The 18,162-nt window shown below is 53.0% G+C and overlaps 1 protein-coding gene across 4 annotated transcripts in view; it reads left to right on the top strand.

Annotated features, from left to right (window-relative positions):
* TACC1 (transforming acidic coiled-coil containing protein 1) overlaps nucleotides 1–17,846 on the top strand; it is a 36,262-nt gene extending 18,416 nt beyond the window's left edge. For 3 of the 4 annotated variants that reach the window (XM_059490695.1, XM_059490694.1, XM_059490696.1), the window contains exons 3-14: nucleotides 2,391–3,321; nucleotides 6,148–6,211; nucleotides 7,039–7,237; nucleotides 8,987–9,042; nucleotides 10,888–11,010; nucleotides 11,219–11,295; nucleotides 12,288–12,331; nucleotides 12,426–12,586; nucleotides 12,828–12,934; nucleotides 14,081–14,201; nucleotides 14,790–15,243; nucleotides 15,311–17,846. In XM_059490695.1, the coding sequence (XP_059346678.1) occupies nucleotides 2,543–3,321; nucleotides 6,148–6,211; nucleotides 7,039–7,237; nucleotides 8,987–9,042; nucleotides 10,888–11,010; nucleotides 11,219–11,295; nucleotides 12,288–12,331; nucleotides 12,426–12,586; nucleotides 12,828–12,934; nucleotides 14,081–14,201; nucleotides 14,790–14,858 (1,800 nt within the window). In that variant the 5' untranslated portion in view covers nucleotides 2,391–2,542 and the 3' untranslated portion in view covers nucleotides 14,859–15,243; nucleotides 15,311–17,846. Of the gene's footprint in view, nucleotides 1–2,390; nucleotides 3,322–4,460; nucleotides 4,497–6,147; nucleotides 6,212–7,038; nucleotides 7,238–8,986; nucleotides 9,043–10,887; nucleotides 11,011–11,218; nucleotides 11,296–12,287; nucleotides 12,332–12,425; nucleotides 12,587–12,827; nucleotides 12,935–14,080; nucleotides 14,202–14,789; nucleotides 15,244–15,310 lie in introns of all 4 variants that reach the window. The other variant, XM_059490697.1, reaches the window with a different exon arrangement.
* Nucleotides 17,847–18,162: the final 316 nt, after the last annotated feature.

The following is an 18,162-nucleotide window of genomic DNA, read 5'->3' as shown; positions in this document are numbered from 1 at the left end:
TACAGATGGGGCTGAGCACCCCTGGGTGCAGAAAATGATGGAATCACAAAGCTGGAGAGGCTGGCTGGGTGCTCCTTCTGCTTTTTGTGTTTAAACCATTCTGAGCCATGGCCACACTCTCCTTTCCTCCCCACCCTGGAGACACCATGGAGAGGCAGTTTGTGTGCTGGCTGCTTGTTATTCAAGGAGTAATTACTCATTGCTTGGGTTAGAAACCAGGATGGGCTCATGCCTGTGAGAGCAGCAGCTGCCAAACCTTCTGCTGGGAAGGCAAAAAAAGCACTTAAATAGTCCTTTTGCCCTGACTTTGAAGTCTGTTCTTCTATTCAGGGCTGTCTCAGGAAGGCTTCAAACAGCTGAGCAGCACAGCAAGTGTAATAAAGTTTTCTTTGGGGTCTGTTAAGGAGGTTTTCCTGGTTCCTAATGATGGGAAGGCCTGCCAGGCTCTGCCTCAGACTGTTTCCTGGCTGCACTCCAAGTACTCATCCACTGGATTTGTGTTTACTGATGCATTTTCTGGGGCATCAAGGCAACGTTCTACTTGGAGGGAGTTGCTTTTTTTTTTTTTGCAGTCAGAGGAAGCATTTTTGCAGTCTCAGGGAGCGCACAGACCCTCATGATTCATTTCCATGGCTTTTAGCATCCCAGGGATCAATTATGCTAACCACGAGCCATCCACTGAGTCAGGATTGTTGGCTCCACGTCCTGGATCAGCCCTGGGAGCAGATATTTGCCTGATTCCCTGTTCCTCTGCCAGCCTGGCTCTGTTACCAGCACACATGAGCTGGTTGCAAATGCCTGGTGGTAGGAAAATGTAAGAGCTTAAATGGGAGATGTGGGACTCTGGGGGCTCTCTGAAATGCAGTTTATTGTATACAAAATGCAGTTTATTCTGTCTAAGAGGTTACAGGAGTCCAGGGCCATGGGTGACAGAGCTGTGCCTCCAGCTGTCAGCTCCAGCTGCAGGCAGGCCTGGAAACCCACATCCCTCATTCAGGCTCTCACTGATGGTGCCCCACGTTGGGCGCCACTGTGAGAGCTGAAATGAGAGATGTGGGACTCCAGGGGCTCTTCAAAATGCAGTTTATTGTGTACAAAATGCAGTTTATTATATAAAAAATGTAATTTATTGTATACAAAATGAAGTCTATTGTACACAAAATGCAGTTTATTCCATCCCAGAGGTTACAGCAGTCCAGGGTGGTGGGTGACAGAGCTGTGCCCACAGCTGTCAGCTCCAGCTGCAGGCCTGGAGACCCTTTGGTTTTGGTTACAATGCATTATTTACTTTTCTTTGCTGAACATCTTAATACAGTAGAACCGATCTATACCTTAACTATTATCTAAGCCTTGGCACAGCTGCACCACAAGCCTGGCTCTGGGTGCTTGGTGGGTGCAGCTTTCAGGGTGCCCCAGTAGATAAAGGATCTTTCCCATCCCTTGATGTCAAAGAAAAGATTAAACAGTAAAAGGATTGAGGGGAAAGGATTGCAGATTAAGTCATGGATCAGGATTTGTCATTAGAAGATGCTGACAGCAGTGTGGAGAGCCTGGTGTGAGTACAGCAGGGTTTGTGCAGGTGGAGAGGAGCTGGTGTGGGGCAGGAGTGTCCAACCCTGCAACCCCCAAATCCCTCCTGCAGCCACATTCTGCTCCTCCCCTGAGCACACCTTCCCATTCCCCTCCTCCCTGGGCCCTGCTGGCTCAAATTCTGTGCTGTTGCCTCATGCTGTGCATCCCTGAACTCTTCTCACTGATTTTTAACTCTGCCTAAGCGAGCAGTGACTCCCTGTGGTGTGGCAGGAGGGAAGCTGAGCTGTGAGTCAGTGAATCCCCCACAAAATCCAACCCTGGAGCAGCTGTGAGGGGGGAACAGAAACTCTTCTGGAGGGGAGTGCACTGCAGGTTGTCGCAGATATCTTTTATGGAAAATATTTTCCTTAGGATTTTTCCTCCTGAGAAGCTGGGAGGCCTCAGGAACAAAAATGTAAACAATGGTTATCTGCTGCTGTGGGATGCAAGAGGTGCATCTGTGATTGGTCTCATAGAGTTATTTCTAATTAATGGCCAATCATGGCCCAGCTGGCTTAGACTCTGTCCAAGCCACAAACCTTTGTTATAATTCTATTCTATTCTATTCTATTCTATTCTATTCTATTCTATTCTATTCTATTCTATTCTATTCTATTCTATTCTATTCTATTCTATATTCTATTCTATTCTTAGCCAGCCTTCTGATGAAACCTTTTCTTCTATTCTTTGAGTATAGTTTTAATGTAATATATACCATAAAATAATAAATCCTGGAGTCAGATCCTCGTCTCTTCCCCAAACCCCTGTGAGCACGGTCACACAGGTCAGGGTTTAACCATCTCCTTTTCTCTTCCCAGAGCCAGGTGGCCATGGTGACCTGCTGGTAGGAGAAGCCCACTGGGACAGTTCGCCTGGGAAGCACCCCAAAGATGAGGCCCAGCCAGAGATTGGAGCCCCTACAGCCAGTTTGGATGCTAAAGGGGAAACTGAGCCCGACAACTCACCCCTGATGCAGCCCTTGGGCTGCCAGGCTGACCCTGGGCACTCTGCTGGGGAGCCTGTGCCCCACGTGGGCACTGCCACCATGCCAGCAGGGGACACTGGCATGGGGCTGCTGGAGCTGAGGGCTGATGCCCTGGGCCAGGAGCAGCTCGGGAAAGGGAAAACACCTTCATTGGGGAGGAAAACAGATGAAGGCACAGAGGAGACCCAGCTTGAGCAGCACGAGAGGAGTGTGAGCCCCTGCCAGCTGCAGAGCTCTGCCCCAGCAGCCCCACAAAGCCTCCCCCATCCTGGTGAGCTGGGGGGAGACCCGGCTCTGGATGCCCCAGGGCAGCTCCTGAAACCTGGGGCTGATTCTGCAGAGAGTGTGGAGGCCAAGCCAGCTTCACCCAGGAGGGGCAGCAGGATCCCAGCCAGCAAGCTGACACCCAGGAGACACAGAGAGTCCCCCAAGAGAGCAGCTGAGGATGCAGAGAGGGGTCCCACAGAGCCACCCCCAGCCCGGGGCTCCTCCCAGCTGCCTCCCAGCCTCAGCTCTCTCAGTGGCAGCTCAGCACTGCAAAACTCACCAGTTCTCCCCAAGGGCTCTTACCAGTTTGACCCCAGTAACTTTGACTCCGTGGATCCATTCAAGCCCACCAAGACTCTTGCCAACCGTGACCCTGACTCGTGCTCCACTGCAGACAACAGCCTCAATGAAATCCTGGAATCTCAGACCCTGGAGCTGCAGGATGATGCCCTGAAAGGCAGAGACTCCCCCAAGAAGCCCAAGTCACGCCTGATAACGTGAGTGCCAATGTCAGAGCTGGGGCTGCAGCCCCCCTGTGCTCCCCACGGGCAGGCAGAGCTGCACTGGTGGTGGTGATGGAGGAGATGATGGATGAAGTGATGATGGAGGAGATGATGGATGAGGTGATGATGGAGGAGATGATGGAGAGGTGATTGTGGTGATGATGGAGAAGGTGATGCAGGTGGTGATGATAGTGATGGGGTGGTGATGGAGGAGATGATGATGGAGAAGGTGATGGCGGAGGTGATGGTGATGGAGGAGATGATGGAGAGGTGATGAAGGTGGTGATGGTGGTGGAGAGATGATGGAGAGGTGATGGAGATGGTGTTGGAGAGGTGATGATGGTGGTGGCACTGCTCCTGCCCTGCTGGTGCTCCTGCCCTGCTGATGCTCCTGCCCTGGTGCCTCCTGAACCAGCCCCAGGTCCTGCCATGCACCTCAGGCTCTGCTGCTGGCTCAGTTTTGTCCTCCTGTGCCTGTCAGTCCCACTGTGGGAGCAGAGGGACAGGAGTTCTGGAGCAGTGCCAGTGTCCTGAGTCCCAAGGGAAGGCTGGATTGGGACCTGCTTGCAGGGTCACCTCTTTGGAAACCCTTTGAGGGTCCAGCTGGTGGCTCAGGGTGTAGATGTGGTGTCAGAGGAGCCCTCAGGGGAGGCTGGAGCTGCTGTGTTTGCTGGACTTGGGCAGGACCAAGCACACCCTGGTGGATGCAGGTGTGGTCGGTCAAATGAGCTGAGACATTTATTTTGTGAGCTGCCACCAAGTTTGTGTTTTATGTCAGAGGAAGAGAACAGGTTGGACAGGCAGTCTCTCACTCTGCTGTCAGATTCTCCAGTGAGAAAATCAGATAGTGGGTTTTAACAGGGAAAGAGAAAACCTCACAGGCAAAAATTTATTTTTTTTTGTTTTGAGGTTTGTGTTTGGATCTCATCTTGCTGTGGTGGGCAGCACAGGCAGGATCAGAGTGTCCCATGTGTGTGTGTGCCTTCCCAAAACCTGAGCTAGGCAGCTCCCTGTGCTTCTCAGAGCAGAGTTAACATCCAGGTCTTTTCACACACTCTTCTTCAGGTCTTTTCACACACTCTTCTTCTCTCCATCTGTCTGTCTCTCTCCCTGTCCATGCTTTGGTGCATCAGGACTACTGAGCAAGTGAAATTTCTCTGTTTTCTGTTGTAAGTACTCTCTCCTGTACTCCTTTCCTTCTCCTTTGCTGTTCTTGTCCTCTCTCTGGGTGTGTGCTGCCCCTCTGGTCTCCATGGCATGCTGGCTCCTTCTGCCCTTTGACTTGTGCTCTCTGCTGTCTGGTTGGTGTGGTGGGGTCCCCAGGGTGGCCTGGCCTGGTGTGAGGGAGAAGAGGAGAGCTGAGCTGGGCTGAGCTGAGCTGAGCTGCACTGGAGGCACACACCCGTGCTTGTCCTCGCAGCATGCCGCCTTGCAGCATCTTCTGATGGTGGACAAATGCTCAAAACCTTCAGCAGGTTTTTGTGCAATCCAGAGCTGTTATCTTGGTGCTGGGGAGGGGCTCACACCAGCTGCCAGGTACCTGGCACAGGAGAAGGTGCAGAAAAGAGGAGGGTGAGGACATGAGGGGGGAGCTCAAACCAGCAGCCAGGTGATGGGACAACCCTGGCACAGGAGAGGGTGCAGAACAGAGGAGTTTGACAAGTTTGTCTTGCTCGTGGCAGGGCATGAGAGAGAAAAACAGCTCTGAGGGATTCTTCAGTGTGATCCAGGTGTGCATGGCAGCGTGCAGAGCCAGCTCTGCGTGCCCCACCTTGTGCTCTGCTGTGCTGGGCTGGACACTGCCAGAGGCTGGGGGCAGCTCCATGGACCTGGGAGCAGCTCCTGCAGTGCTGCTGGAGCCTTTCTCTGTGCCTGGAGGCTGGGATCCCTCTGCAGGTCCCTGCAGTGGCTGTCACAGGAGCTGCTCCAGCTGCTGGAGGCTTTCCCTGTCCCTGGAGGCTGGGATCCCTCCCCAGGGATCACACGAGCTGTTCCAGCTCAGCAAGCATCTCCTGAGGGGTCGGACATGGCCATGAGGCTGGGAGGTCCCTGAGTGTGGAGTGTGAGGGGGTGAGATGCAGGAGAAGATTTCCTGCTGTCCCCCCATGTTCCCACTGGGGCCGCGGGGATGCGGCCGTGCCTGCAGCCCTGTGCAGGTGGCTCTGGATGGGTGTCTTCAGGAACATGGGATGGAGTTCCAGGGACAGCCTCCTCCCTGAAGGGTGAGGAGATCACCTGCAAGACCTCCTTGGGCTAAAGATCCCACCTGAGGGGCCCTTCTCCTTGGGGCAGCGTTTGTGCCTCACAGAGCGTTTGTTTGAGGCACAGCACCTTGCCCTGAGTCACCTGGGAGATGTGGCTGCTGTGGAGAAGTCCCAGACAAACTTCCAGCTGCAGGGACAGGCCATGAGACAGCCTGGACATGGTTCTTCCTGCAGAAAGTCGACTTGCACCAAAGCCTGGGGTGCCGTGGTGCTGGGCACGCAGGGCGAGGGAGATCCTTCTGTGCCAGCTCCTTGGCAGTGCCTCTCTCCCCATCAGCCTCTTGGGCTCCTTGCTCTGCTCCTTACCTTCCTCAGGAATAAACAGCTCACGGACAAACCCAACCTCTGTGTAGTTGTGTCTTTTGTTTGCCTGTTCCTCCTGTCCCTCCCAGCCGTCGCTCTGCCTCGGTGTTCACTGGTGAGTGGGGTGCTGGCACGCCGTGGGTGCAAGGCTGGTGCTGGGACTGCCTCCCCCTGCTTGGGCTGTCTGGCACTCACCCCACACCCCCCTCGCTGCCCCTGAGCCCCCCTGAGCTGCTGCTCCTCTCTCCTGCAGGAGTGGATGCAAGGTGAAGCAGCACGAGGCGCAGCAGCCCCTGGTCCTGGACATCAGTGCTCAGGTACGGGGGTGAGACCCCAAAACTGGGCTGGGGAGGGCTGGGCTGGCTGAGCTTGAGGCTGGCATCTTCCCTCTGGGCAGTTCCTGAGGATGGGAAGGTGTTGGGGAAGATGAAACAGGAAAGCCTTATAAACATGATTGTCTGGCAGAAGATTTGGAGAATATAGAAACTATGAGTGAGATTGAAATGAAAGCAAGCTTTGAGATCCCTCAGTTACTGAACAACTGGAAAACAATGGTGTGGCTGGCTGAAGGTGATCCCCTTTTGATGGAACAACACCCTCTGCCTGCAGACAGCTCCAAGGCTCAGAGCAGACCCTACAGCTTGGCAGAAGGGCCCAAAGAGGAGGTTTTAGGGTTTAAAATGTAACACAGGATGGTAATGTAATGATTCTTATAGACTGTATGGAAATGCTGTAGGATTTGTATCTTGCACTAGATTGGTTGGTGAGAATCAGAATATTCAACACAGAAGAAGATTTATTGTATTGGAATGGGAACCTCACTCTCTTACCCTTTTACTCTCTCACCCTCTCATCCTCTCTCCCCCTCTCCTCTCTCAGGCCTGCTCTGAGCTGTGGCTGCAGCTCCCAGCAGGGCCCTGCACTTGGCCCTTTGCAATAAACCCCAAATTCCACAACCTGGCTGCACAGATCTCTCATCTCCATCCATCCCCACCCTCCTTCCCCCATTGCTCCTACAGGAAGGGAGGCAGGAGCAGCTCACCTGTGGATTTTAAGCTTTCCATGCTTTCTGTGCAGTATCAGTAGCTCACCTGGTGGCCTGACCCCTGCAGGTCTTGCCTAACTGCGTGTTTTGGTCGTGCAGGATGAAGGAGTGTTGATGTCAGAGCTCCCAGACGTTACAAACCGGGATGGCCGTGCCACTGATGAGGAGAAGTTGGCCTCCACCACCTCCACACAGAAACCAGCGGGGCTGGAGAAGAAGGCCGAGGCAGAAGATGACCTGGAGTACTTTGAGTGTTCCAACGTGCCTGTGTCCTCAGGGAAGCACAGACCAGAGGCAGGTGAGGAGCACCCTGCTTGCCTTCAGCCCTGGGAACGTGCTGTGGGAGCCTCTGGCAAGGATTTGGTGCTGCAGCCTTATCAGAGTGATTTATTTGCACTGACAGGGCTAAAGGCTGCTGCAGGTTCTCATGGAACCTCCCATTGCTTCCCTGCTCTGTTTCCAGCATGGAAAACCATGGTCCAGGCTGTGTTTGTTTAGATTTTGTGCACAGAGCTCTCTCCCTATAATGCTGCAGAGGGATGTGGGGTGAATTTGGGGGATTTAAGGTCAGGTCAGGTAGATTTGGGGGTTTTAGGGTCACTTCGGGGGATTTGGGGTCGGTGAGTGCAGAACCCGAGGGCCACGAGGAGGAGGAGGAGGATTTTGGGAGTTTGGGGTTGGTTCAGGGGGATTTGGGGTGATTTAGGGTTTCCCCCACCAGTGCTCACTGCTGAGCAGAGCAATTTTCCCTTCAGAGCATGGACCTGGTGTCCTGGCACAGGGCTGTGCTTGATGGAGATCTCAGTAATGCCCACACAGACCCAATTATTGCTCCTGGTGGAATTCTGCCCTCAGTTTCCCACGTAATTAGCCTCTCTGCCCAAGCCATTACAAAATAATTAAAAGCCAGGCCAACATGGCATTTAATCAATAGCCAAGCCCTAGGTGCAAGCAGGGGAAATCACCACGGGGGGGTTGCAGCCTCACTTTGCAGGAACCCATTAGTCATTTCTGCTGAGGGCTGTGCTGGGCCGCCAGCTGCATGAGAATGGTGCTTTGTCCTCAGGGGAGGAAAATCTGACAGCCAGGGGGGAGGCTGGAGGCTCTGTGTGAGCATCTCCCGTTCCAGAGCTCTCCTGGAGCACCAGGGATGAGGGTGCTGGTGCTCTGAGCAGCTGCTGAGGTGCAGAATGTCCTGTCCCAGCTTGGGGACATGGGCACAGCTGGACTGCCACCTCATGGTGGGACATGGGCACATCTGGACTGTCACCTCATGGTGGGACATGGGCACAGACTGAGCTGCCACCACATGGTGGGACATGGGCATGGACTGAGCTGCCACCTCATGGTGGGACATGGGCACAGCTGGACTGCCACCCCATGGTGGGACATGGGCACATCTGGACTGTCACCACATGGTGGGACATGGGCACAGCTGGACTGCCACCCCATGGTGGGACATGAGCACATCTGGACTGTCACCTCATGGTGGGACATGGGCACAGCTGGACTGCCACCCCATGGTGGGACATGAGTACATCTGGACTGTCACCTCATGGTGGGACATGGGCACGGACTGAGCTGCCACCTTATGGTAGGACATGGGGACATGGGCACAGCTGAACTGCCACCTTATGGTGGGACATGGGCACAGCTGAACTGCCACCCCATAGTGGGACATGGGGACATGGGCACAGCCTGAACTGCCACCACACGGTGGGACATGGGCACAGCTGAACTGCCACCAGAGGGGAGTGTTGGTTCCCACTCCAGGAGTGCTGGAAGGCTGGCAAGGATGGCTCATCCCTGTCCCCAGCCCTGCTCCTTGTGGCACCTGGGGACAGGGTTTCATGGTGACCTTGCTGGGGACTCCGTGGTCTTAGAGAGCTTTTCCAACCAACATGATTCCAGCAAGGAGCTGGGGGCAAAGACACCTTTGGGAGGGGATGGGAAGGCTCAGAGGGACCCTCCTCTGTCTCAGAAAATCTATGTGTGCCCCAAGGTGCTGTTTCCAAATCAATTAAAGGTTGTGTTTCGTTGTCTTCAGGTTTTGAAAAGGAGCTCTGCAAGCAGATGGAAAAGGGAGGGCCTGGCATCTTCCCCGTGAGTGCCTCTCGCTTTTCTCCTTTCTGAAACGAGTTTCTCTGGGAGGTAAAATTCCTGACAAGCCCACGCAGGGACTTGATAAAAATAGCAGAGATTTCCCAGCAGGCCTGGAGGAGCCTGGCAGAGACAGATCCATCCTGGGTGGGTGAGGGGAGGGGGAGAGGGAGGGGACAGGAACAGGGCTGGGGATGGACAGGAGCAGTGCTGGGGACAGGAGCAGTGTTGGGATACAGGCAGGGAGGGGACAGGAGCAGGGCTGGGGACAGGAGCAATGCTGGGGACAGGAGCAGGGCTGGGGACAGGGATGGACAATGCTGGGGACAGGAGCAGGGCTGGGGACAGACAGGACAGTGCTGGGGACAGGGATGAGCACTGTTTGGGACAACGATGAGCATTGTTGGGGACATGAGCAGTGCTGGGACAGGCAGGAGCAGGGCTGGGGACAGAGATGGGCAGTGCTGGGGACAGCAATGAGCACTGTTTGGAACAGGGGTGTGAGCAGTGTTGGGGACAGTGCAGAGCCAGGGAGGTGGCTGCAGGGCAGGGAGGGCAGAGCAGACCGTGGGGAGGGGACAAGCAGCCTGCACAGGTTGTGTCTCACATGGAGTGCCCAGGGCTGGCTCTGGTGGCCCCTTGGTGCTGCAGGGACCCTCAGGGCTCTGCCCTCTGGCAGCAGAGCTGGGGAGAGCACAGGAGCCCTGCTCTGCAGCCCCACAGTGCTGGGACAGCCCTGCCATGGCCTGAGGAGCCCCAGGGGACACCCTGTGCCAGCCCCTGGCCAAAGCTGCTTGAGCTGACAAGCAGATGACAATGGGATTAGCAACATCAGCAAAAGCAGCCCCTGTGAGACAGATTAACTGGGCTGAGCCCCACAAGGACGTGGGCAAAGTGAGCTTTAATTGGTGCCCTGAGAGCCTGGACAGGCTCTGGTCCTGCAGGCAGGCTGCTGTCACCCCACAGGTACCTGCAGGAGCTCAGGTGTGCATCTGCTGTTGGAAGATGCTGTGGGAGGCTGAACCTGCTCAGTGCTGGGGTGGAGCAGCATCCCAAACCTGCCCCAGGAGTCGCTCCCACCTCTGCCATGGCCACAGGGAGCTCAAACTGAGCAGCTGAAGCACCAGGGGGAGAAAGGAGAGGAAAAGTGCTCCAGTGCTCTGGTTTCCACACTGTGAGGAGCAGGCTGCCTCCTCTCTCCCCTTCCTCCCTTCTCTATTTCTGGCAGCCCCTTCTCAGGGAGATGCTGCAGGGCTGTCACTGCTCTGGGTGGGGAAGTGAGGGGCAGGCAGTGCCAACTGAGCCTTGTGCCCTGTTTGTCCCAGTGGCTGCAGTGTAACCGTGATATTTTCTAAGAAATCCTTTCCTTAGGATTTTTCCTCTTGAGAAGCTGGGAGGCCTCAGGAACAAAATGTAAACAATGGTTATCTGCTGCTGTGGAATGCAACAGGTGCATCTGGGATTGGTCTCATGTGGTTGTTTCTAATTAATGGCCAATCACAGTCAGCTGGCTTGGACTCTCTGTCTGAGACACAAACCTTTGTTATCATTCTTTCTTTTTCTGTTCTCAGCCAGCCTTCTGATGAAATCCTTTCTTCTGTTCTTTTAGTATAGATTTAATAGAATATATATCATAAAATAATAAATCAAGCCTTCTGAAACATGGACTCAGATCCTCATGTCTTCCCTCATCCTGGAACCCCTGTGAACGTGGTCACAGCAGCACTGCCAGGGCTCAGATGCAGGCTCTGGGCTCTGTGTGTGCAGAAAGGGAAAATGCTGATGAAACAGGGTGGGTGTGTGAAAAGAACCCCCTGGTAACATCCCATCCCTGGGTGATTCCCCCAGGACAATCCCGGGCTGTGCTCCATGGACAAGTGCCCCAGCGTGAGCAGCAGTGACAGTGCCCTGGCTGGCATCTGCCTCAGCGAGTCTGAGAAGGCAGCGGTGCTCACGCTCATCAGAGAGGAGGTAAAGCTCTGTTCCTGTCCCCTGGGGCTGTCCCTTGTGTCCCTGGACTGCCCCTCGTGTCCCTGTCCCTGGGCTGTCCCTCCCTGGACCTGTCCCCATGGCAGCAGGGGCAGCTCTGCTCTGCCCGGGGTGGGCGATCTGATCGCCTGCGTGGGGCAGAGAGGGGAAACCCCTCCGAGCACATCCCAAACGTGTCTGCTGCCCCCAGATCATCACCAAGGAGATCGAGTCCAACGAGTGGAAGAAGAAATACGAGGAGAGCCGGCAGGAGGTGCTGGAGATGAGGTGAGAACTGTCCCCTGAGGGGGCATCAGGGGTGGCACAGCTCAGCCTCACCAGGCTTGGCAGAGATTTCTCTTAGTGCTGTGTCCTGTCACTGTGATATTTTCTGAAAAATCTCTTCGCCAGGATTTCTTCTCCTGGGAGGCTGAGAAGCCTCAGAGAAAAATGAAATCAATAATTATGTGATTTGCTTCTCCTGTGTTTTGCTGCTTTGGAATGTGGCTTGGGCATTGTTTATCCAACAGGTGCATGTTTGATTGGTTCCATGTGAATTGTTTTTAATTAATGACCAATCACCATCCAGCTGTGTTGGACTCTGAGGAGTCAGTCACGAGTTTTTCATTATCATTCTTGTTAAGCTTTCTGATGTATCCTTTCTCTTTCTTTAGTATAGTTATAGTATAGCATTATATAATATGATATGATATGATATAATGTAATATAAATACAATATAATATAGTACAATATAGTATAATGTAGTATAAAGTAATATAATATAATATAATATAATATAATATAATATAATATAATATAATATAATATAATATAATATAATATAATATAATATAATATAATATAATATAATATATAATGATAAATCAGCCTTCTGAGAACATGGAGTCAGATTCTCAATTCCTCCTTTGTCCTGGGGACCTCACAAACCCAGCACCAGTGTTCTCTTAGTGCTGGTGCTGCATCCTGCTCATTCCTTTGCTGCAGAAATAAAATAAAAATAAATAAAAATAGAAATAAAAGAAGTAAAATCCCATGAGCTGTGCCAGCCCCAGTGGCAGAGTAGGGTTTTGGTCTGAAGCAGCACTGACAGGTGGTGCAGCCCCAACATCTGGGATGCAGCCCCAACATCTGGGCCCTGTACCCATGCTCCTGTGGGGTGCAGTGGTGACAGGGCCAGCAGGGCCTCCATGGGGCAGGTTGCCACCATGTCCCCACAATCAGTGGCCTCTCACCTGTTTGTTTTTTCTCTTCCTTCTAGGAAAATCGTGGCAGAGTATGAGAAGACCATTGCCCAGATGATAGGTAAGGTGCTGTCACCTGGCCAGGTGTGCAGGGCAGGGAGCTGGCTGCCACAGCTGTCCCCACTCAATCACTGTTTGTTTGTTCTCCATCCCAGAGGATGAGCAGAGGACCAACATGACATCTCAGAAGAACCTGCAGCAGCTCACCATGGAGAAGGAGCAGGCCCTGGCAGACCTGAATTCAGTGGAGAGGTCCCTGTCGGATCTGTTCAGGAGATATGAAAACCTGAAGGGCGTCCTGGAAGGATTTAAGAAGGTCCTTACCTTGGTTTGCCCTTTCTCCCTGCAGCTCTGGTCCCTGGACAGAGCTGCTGGTTTGGATTTTGGGATTCTTAGAGGGTTCCTGGGCATTCACAGTCCATGTTTCTATGGTGCTGGGTGTAAAGCAGAAATCGGATTTGTTAAAAACCTTTTTTTTCACGCTCAGAACAGTATCTATCATCCTGTCAGAGCAATGTGCCCAGTCCCAATGCAGATGGATGTACTTTCTTTTCCAGAATGAAGAAGCTCTGAAGAAATGTGCTCAGGATTACCTGACCCGTGTCAAGCAGGAGGAGCAGCGCTATCAGGCCCTGAAAGTCCACGCAGAAGAAAAATTAGACAAGTAAGGTCATGCATGAGATTGCTGGGTGCTTCAAGACCATGTAGGGAAGCAGCTTCATTTGCTGTGCTGAGGCTGCAAGGCAGGAGCTGAATGATGTGAAAAGCTGCATTTTACAACCTCAGGCTCAAGTGTGTCTAAGCAAGGCAGAGCAAATCCCTGAATGCACTCTCTGATCTCTGCTTATTTATTTTTTAATGGAGAACCTGAGGTTCACGGTCTATTTATGGCCACTTAACCAAGCTCCCATCTCTCAGAGTGCTCCTGTTTGTGGTACAGGAGGGGGCTGTGCAGCCCTGGGGCTCAGCTGATGAGCAGGAGCTCAGCAGAATGTGTAACCCCGAGTGAGGTGGGTGATGAGCAGGTTTAGCTTGGCCCTGAAAGAGCAGAGGGGCTGGAGGAGATGAATTAACCCAGTTTCACCCAGGTTCCACAGGGGCAAACCCTCTGTTTTTCCCAAATGAGCAGAGCCAGGCTCTGCAGTTGCTGCACAGCCTCAGGACGTGCTGTGGTGTCATTTCTGTGGAGAATGACACAGGAACAGGCAGGATTGTAGAAAGAGCAAAGAAGGTTTTATTTAAGAGAACCACAAAGTTTTTATAATGACACAGGAGCAGGCAGGAGGAAGGATTGTAGAAAGAGCAAAGAAGGTTTTATTTAAGAGAACCACAAAGTTTTTATAATGACACAGGAGCAGGCAGGAGGAAGGATTGTAGAAAGAGCAAAGAAGGTTTTATTTAAGAGAACCACACGGTTTTTGTAGTGACACAGGAGCAGGTAGGAGGCAGGTTTAGCTTGGCCCTGAGAGAGCAGAGTTTCACAGAGGGGCTGGAGGAGCTGAATTAACCCAGTTTCACCCAGTTTCCACAGGGCTAAACCCCCTCTCTTGTACCCAGGGAAGCAGAGCCAGGCTCTGGACATGCTGTGATGTCACTTTTGTGGAGAATGTCACAGGAACAGGCAGGAGGCAGGGCTGTAGAAAGGGCAAAGACGGCTTTATTTAAGAGAACCACACGATTCCAGGACTGACAGACAGTGCTGGGAGGGGAAAGGAGAGGTGACTGACACACCTGGGAGGGAATTATCATGGAAGGGACCCGAGGTTCTGGGGTAAACCCTGAAGTCACCCTGGCCCCCTGTGTCCCCCAGAGCCAACGAGGAGATCGCCCAGGTGCGCGCCAAGGCCAAGGCGGAGAGCGCGGCGCTGCACGCGGCACTGCGCAAGGAGCAGATGAAGGTGGAGTCCCTGGAGAGAACCCTGCAGCAGAAGGTAACACACACACCTGCTCCTGCCTCTCCTGCTGCTGCCCTCAGCGTCCTCTTGATGCCAGAGGTGTCCTCCAGATGTTTGGTCCAGAAGGTGTTTGGGTTTTGGGATACTTTTTTGGGTTTTTTGTGTTTTGTGGGGTTGGTTTGGATTTTTTTTTGGGGTCTGGCTTATGTGTGCCTGTTTGCAGAGTTGTAGGCTGGGGCTGGCTTGCTGCAGATCCCTGCAGGTCTGACTGGGATGAGGAGTTGCTGTTCTGCCCTGAGCATCCTGTTGATGCCAGAGGTGTCCTCCAGCCTTTTGGTCCAGAAGGTGTTTTGTGGGTTTGGTTTTTGGGAGTTTTTTTTTTTTTTTTTGTGTGTTTTGTGGGGTTGGTTTGGATTTTTTTTTTTGGGCAGAATGGGCACTGCTGGCTTATGTGTGCCTGTATGCAGAGATGTGGGCTGGGGCTGGCTTGCTGCAGATCTGGCATGAGGAGGGGTGAGCACAGGGCTCCACAGGGTCACATATAGGAGCTGGCTGCCCTTTCCCATATATCCTTGATGCCAGATGGGCCCTGCTGTTGGTCCCCAAGATCTTCTTCTCTTCCAGAACCAGGAGATCGAGGAGCTGACCAAGATCTGCGACGAGCTGATAGCGAAACTGGGAAAGTCAGACTGAGCCTCAGCACCCCCTCCTCGCCCAGCACTCTGCACTTGGCTGCTTCTCTCGTGACCTTGAGCACCTTGCCTTACCCTGGAGTCCCTGCAGGGAAGCTCCCGTGTCCAGCTGCCCCTTGGCTGCCAGACCTGTGGCTCCTGAGCAGGGCTGCTCCCTTCTCTGTGTCTGTCTGCTTCCCACAGCTCCAGGCTGGGATCCCTGCAGTCAGCTTGGGAATCATCCTGGGCTCAGGCTTGGGAATCATCCTGTGCTTGCCTGGGAAGCCTGGGTTTAGTCTGGGAATCATCCTGAGCTCAGCCTGGGAATCATCCTGGGCTCAACTTGGGAATCATCCTGGGCTCAACTTGGGAATCATCCTGGGCTCAGTTTGGGAATCCTGGGTTTAGTCTGGGAATCATCCTGAGCTCAGCTTGGGAATCCTGGGTTTAGTCTGGGAATCATCCTGAGCTCAGGCTTGGGAATCATCCTGAGCTCAGCCTGGGAATCATCCTGGGCTCAGCCTGGGAATCATCCTGGGCTCAGCTTGGGAATCATCCTGGGCTCAGCCTGGGAATCATCCTGGGCTCAGTTTGGGAATCATCCTGGGCTCAGCCTGGGAATCATCCTGGGCTCAGCCTGGGAATCATCCTGGGCTCAGCCTGGGAATCATCCTGGGCTTAGCCTGGGAATCATCCTGGGCTCAGTTTGGGAATCAGGGCTCAGCTTGGGAATCCTGGGTTTAGCCTGGGAATCTTCCTGTGCTCAGCTTGGGAATGATCCTGGGCTCAGCCTGGGCCTGTGTGTCCCTCTCTGGGCCTGTGTGTCCCTCCCAGGGCGTGCTGCCCTGTCCCTCTGCACCTCTCAGGTGGGAGGTGACACCCTGGGCTCTGTCCCCCGTGGCTGGGCTGTGTCCCCACTGCACTCTCTGTCCCTGATTGTCCCCATGGGCTCAGCAGAACAGGTCCAGCCTCTGGTGGGTCCTGCCCTGGGATGTGGGGGGTGGCAGGGAGGGACCTGCAGGCTCCTGCACTGGGTTTGGCTGGTGTCTGGTTGGTGGGTGAAGCACAGCACAGCCTCGCCCTGCCCCTGGCTGTGGCAGCCTCAGAGGAAGGGAGCTGACATCTCTGCATTCGTGCACTTTATGAGCATTTATGGGCGCTGGGGCTCTCTGCTCACTCCTTCCAGTCAGGCAGGACTTGTTCCCCCCAGAGCAGTCACACAGCCTGCAGTACCTTCAGGTGAGGGGAGGCAGGAGGTTTCTGCACCAAGAGGTGTTTGAGAAGCAAACAGATGCTTCTCAAATGGAGATGTTGGTTCTGGAGGGCTGGGAGTGCCCATCCATCCTCCCTGTGCCCACCCTGGCCCCTGCAGGGCCGTGTCTGTGATTCCTGTGCCATGCTGAGATCAGGGCTCCCTTTCAGAGGAAGGAGCTGAGCCCTGATGTGCCTCTGGGTGCTGCAGTGGTGCAGGATTCTCTGCCTTGAATGGATAGCTGTGAAATAAGGGAAATATTTGCAGTTTGGACTGTTTCCTGCCCAGCCTGTTGAACACTTTCACAAACCTTTTTGCTGCTACCTTTTTGTAACAGAATTGAGCTCTTCTCCTTCTATTTTCTAATTCCCCGTGTCGAGCATGCAGAGCAAACACCTGTTTAAGCCAGAGCCATACACTTGATTATATTTTATTAGTTATATAATATAGAGAGAGTTTATTCTACACTTAAGCAAAGGTGTCAGCAGCCTCCCCCAGCACACAGCTCCCCAACTCCAGTTCTCCACGTTCTTCCCCGTTCCCCAGTTATCCCAGTGACAGACTGGTCATGGAAACCAGTGGCTGACACCACTCAAAGCAGTGCACCTGTTGCTTGTGCTGGATATTCACCCTTGCACAGCTGGCAGAAAAGAAAAACCCTTTTTCCCCCCTTTCTTTTTAACCCTTTGACCTCCTCACATGTCCCTTCCTGGGCTGGTGAAAAACCTTCAATCCTGCGATCAACAAGGACTATTCCTGTTCCCATTTGGGAGTCTGTGCAGGTAAAGCAAACCCCTGTAACCCTGAGATTTCTGGGGCAGAAATGGCTTTTTTTCTCTTGAGGAGGCAGAGTGCAGCATTGCATCACCCCTCAGAGCTGCTCCAGGGCTGGTTTCTGGTTTGAGCCTTGGGGCATTGCCCTGTCCAGCCCACAGCAGCACCCACAGTGCTGATGGATCACTGCAGAATTTAGGTTTCACCACTCCCCCAGAGCCCTGCCCTGCACACAGCAGTCACTGGGGGCTGTCTGCAAAGCTGTGACCCACAGGACACAGCCCTCCATCCCTCCTGTCCCCAGTGCCACCCAGTCCTGCTGTGCCACCTCCCCTCGCCCGTCCTGTGCACCCCAGCCTGGGCAAAGAAGATTCCTAAGGAATGATTTATTAACTATAATATGGTTGTAGCTCCAGATATAGATATAAATACATGCATAATGGCTATGGTGATGTAAAACAAGGTGTGTTTGCCTTGATGGCTGCACCTCTGGGTGATGGGGTGGTGTCAGGGATGGCACAGGGAATGGCACAGGGAATGGCAGGTCCCTGTGAGTGCTGTCACAGCTGGGTGTGTGTTTATCCCCTGTCCCTTGCAGTAGGCTTTAAATGCCCTTTTGGCAGCAGCAGCAGGCCCTGCCCCTGCTGCTGCTGTGTTGCTGTTTGCAGTGTGTGTTTGCCAGCAGATCTGTCTGTAACCAAGTGCCAACCAGTGACCCCCAACTACTGATCCCTCCCCTGTGCCTCCCCCAGGCAGGAAATTCAAATTCCTCTGCGTTGGACCCCTCTGCTTCCAGCCACGTGTGTAACTGCCATTGCCATCGGTTTTATATGTATGATAATTTCCCTTTTATATGTCAGGTAAATATTTGTAAGAGTTATACTCACACAAATGAGATTATTATTATTATTATTATAATGATTACTAATATATTTTTTCCATGTTTCATTGCCTGAGTAAAGACTGTGTTTATCACTCTTGAAAGCTTTCTTGGTGTTTGTGAGGTTGGTGAAGAGTTTTGGGAGGAGTGGGTTTTACCTTCCAGTATGGGCTGTGTTCTGCCTTGTCTCTATTAATATGGTTTATATGGTTATTATTTGGTTTCAAATAAGCTCAGTTATCATCTGTTCCTAAAATCTGCATTTCTGAGCTCTGAAATTCAGACCTGGGGATTATTTTTCTGGCCTCCCAGCACACTGTGATGGTCCTAAGCATGGGCTGTGTTCTGCCTTGACTTTATTAATGTGGTTTATATGGTTATTATTGGGTTTCAAATAAGTACAGTTCACAGTATGGTTAT

The sequence above is a fragment of the Ammospiza nelsoni genome, chromosome 30 (genome assembly GCF_027579445.1).
Source record: "Ammospiza nelsoni isolate bAmmNel1 chromosome 30, bAmmNel1.pri, whole genome shotgun sequence".
NCBI classification, from domain to species: domain Eukaryota; kingdom Metazoa; phylum Chordata; class Aves; order Passeriformes; family Passerellidae; genus Ammospiza; species Ammospiza nelsoni.
Note: the sequence above shows the minus strand (reverse complement) of the source record. Positions and strands in the feature narration are given on the sequence as shown.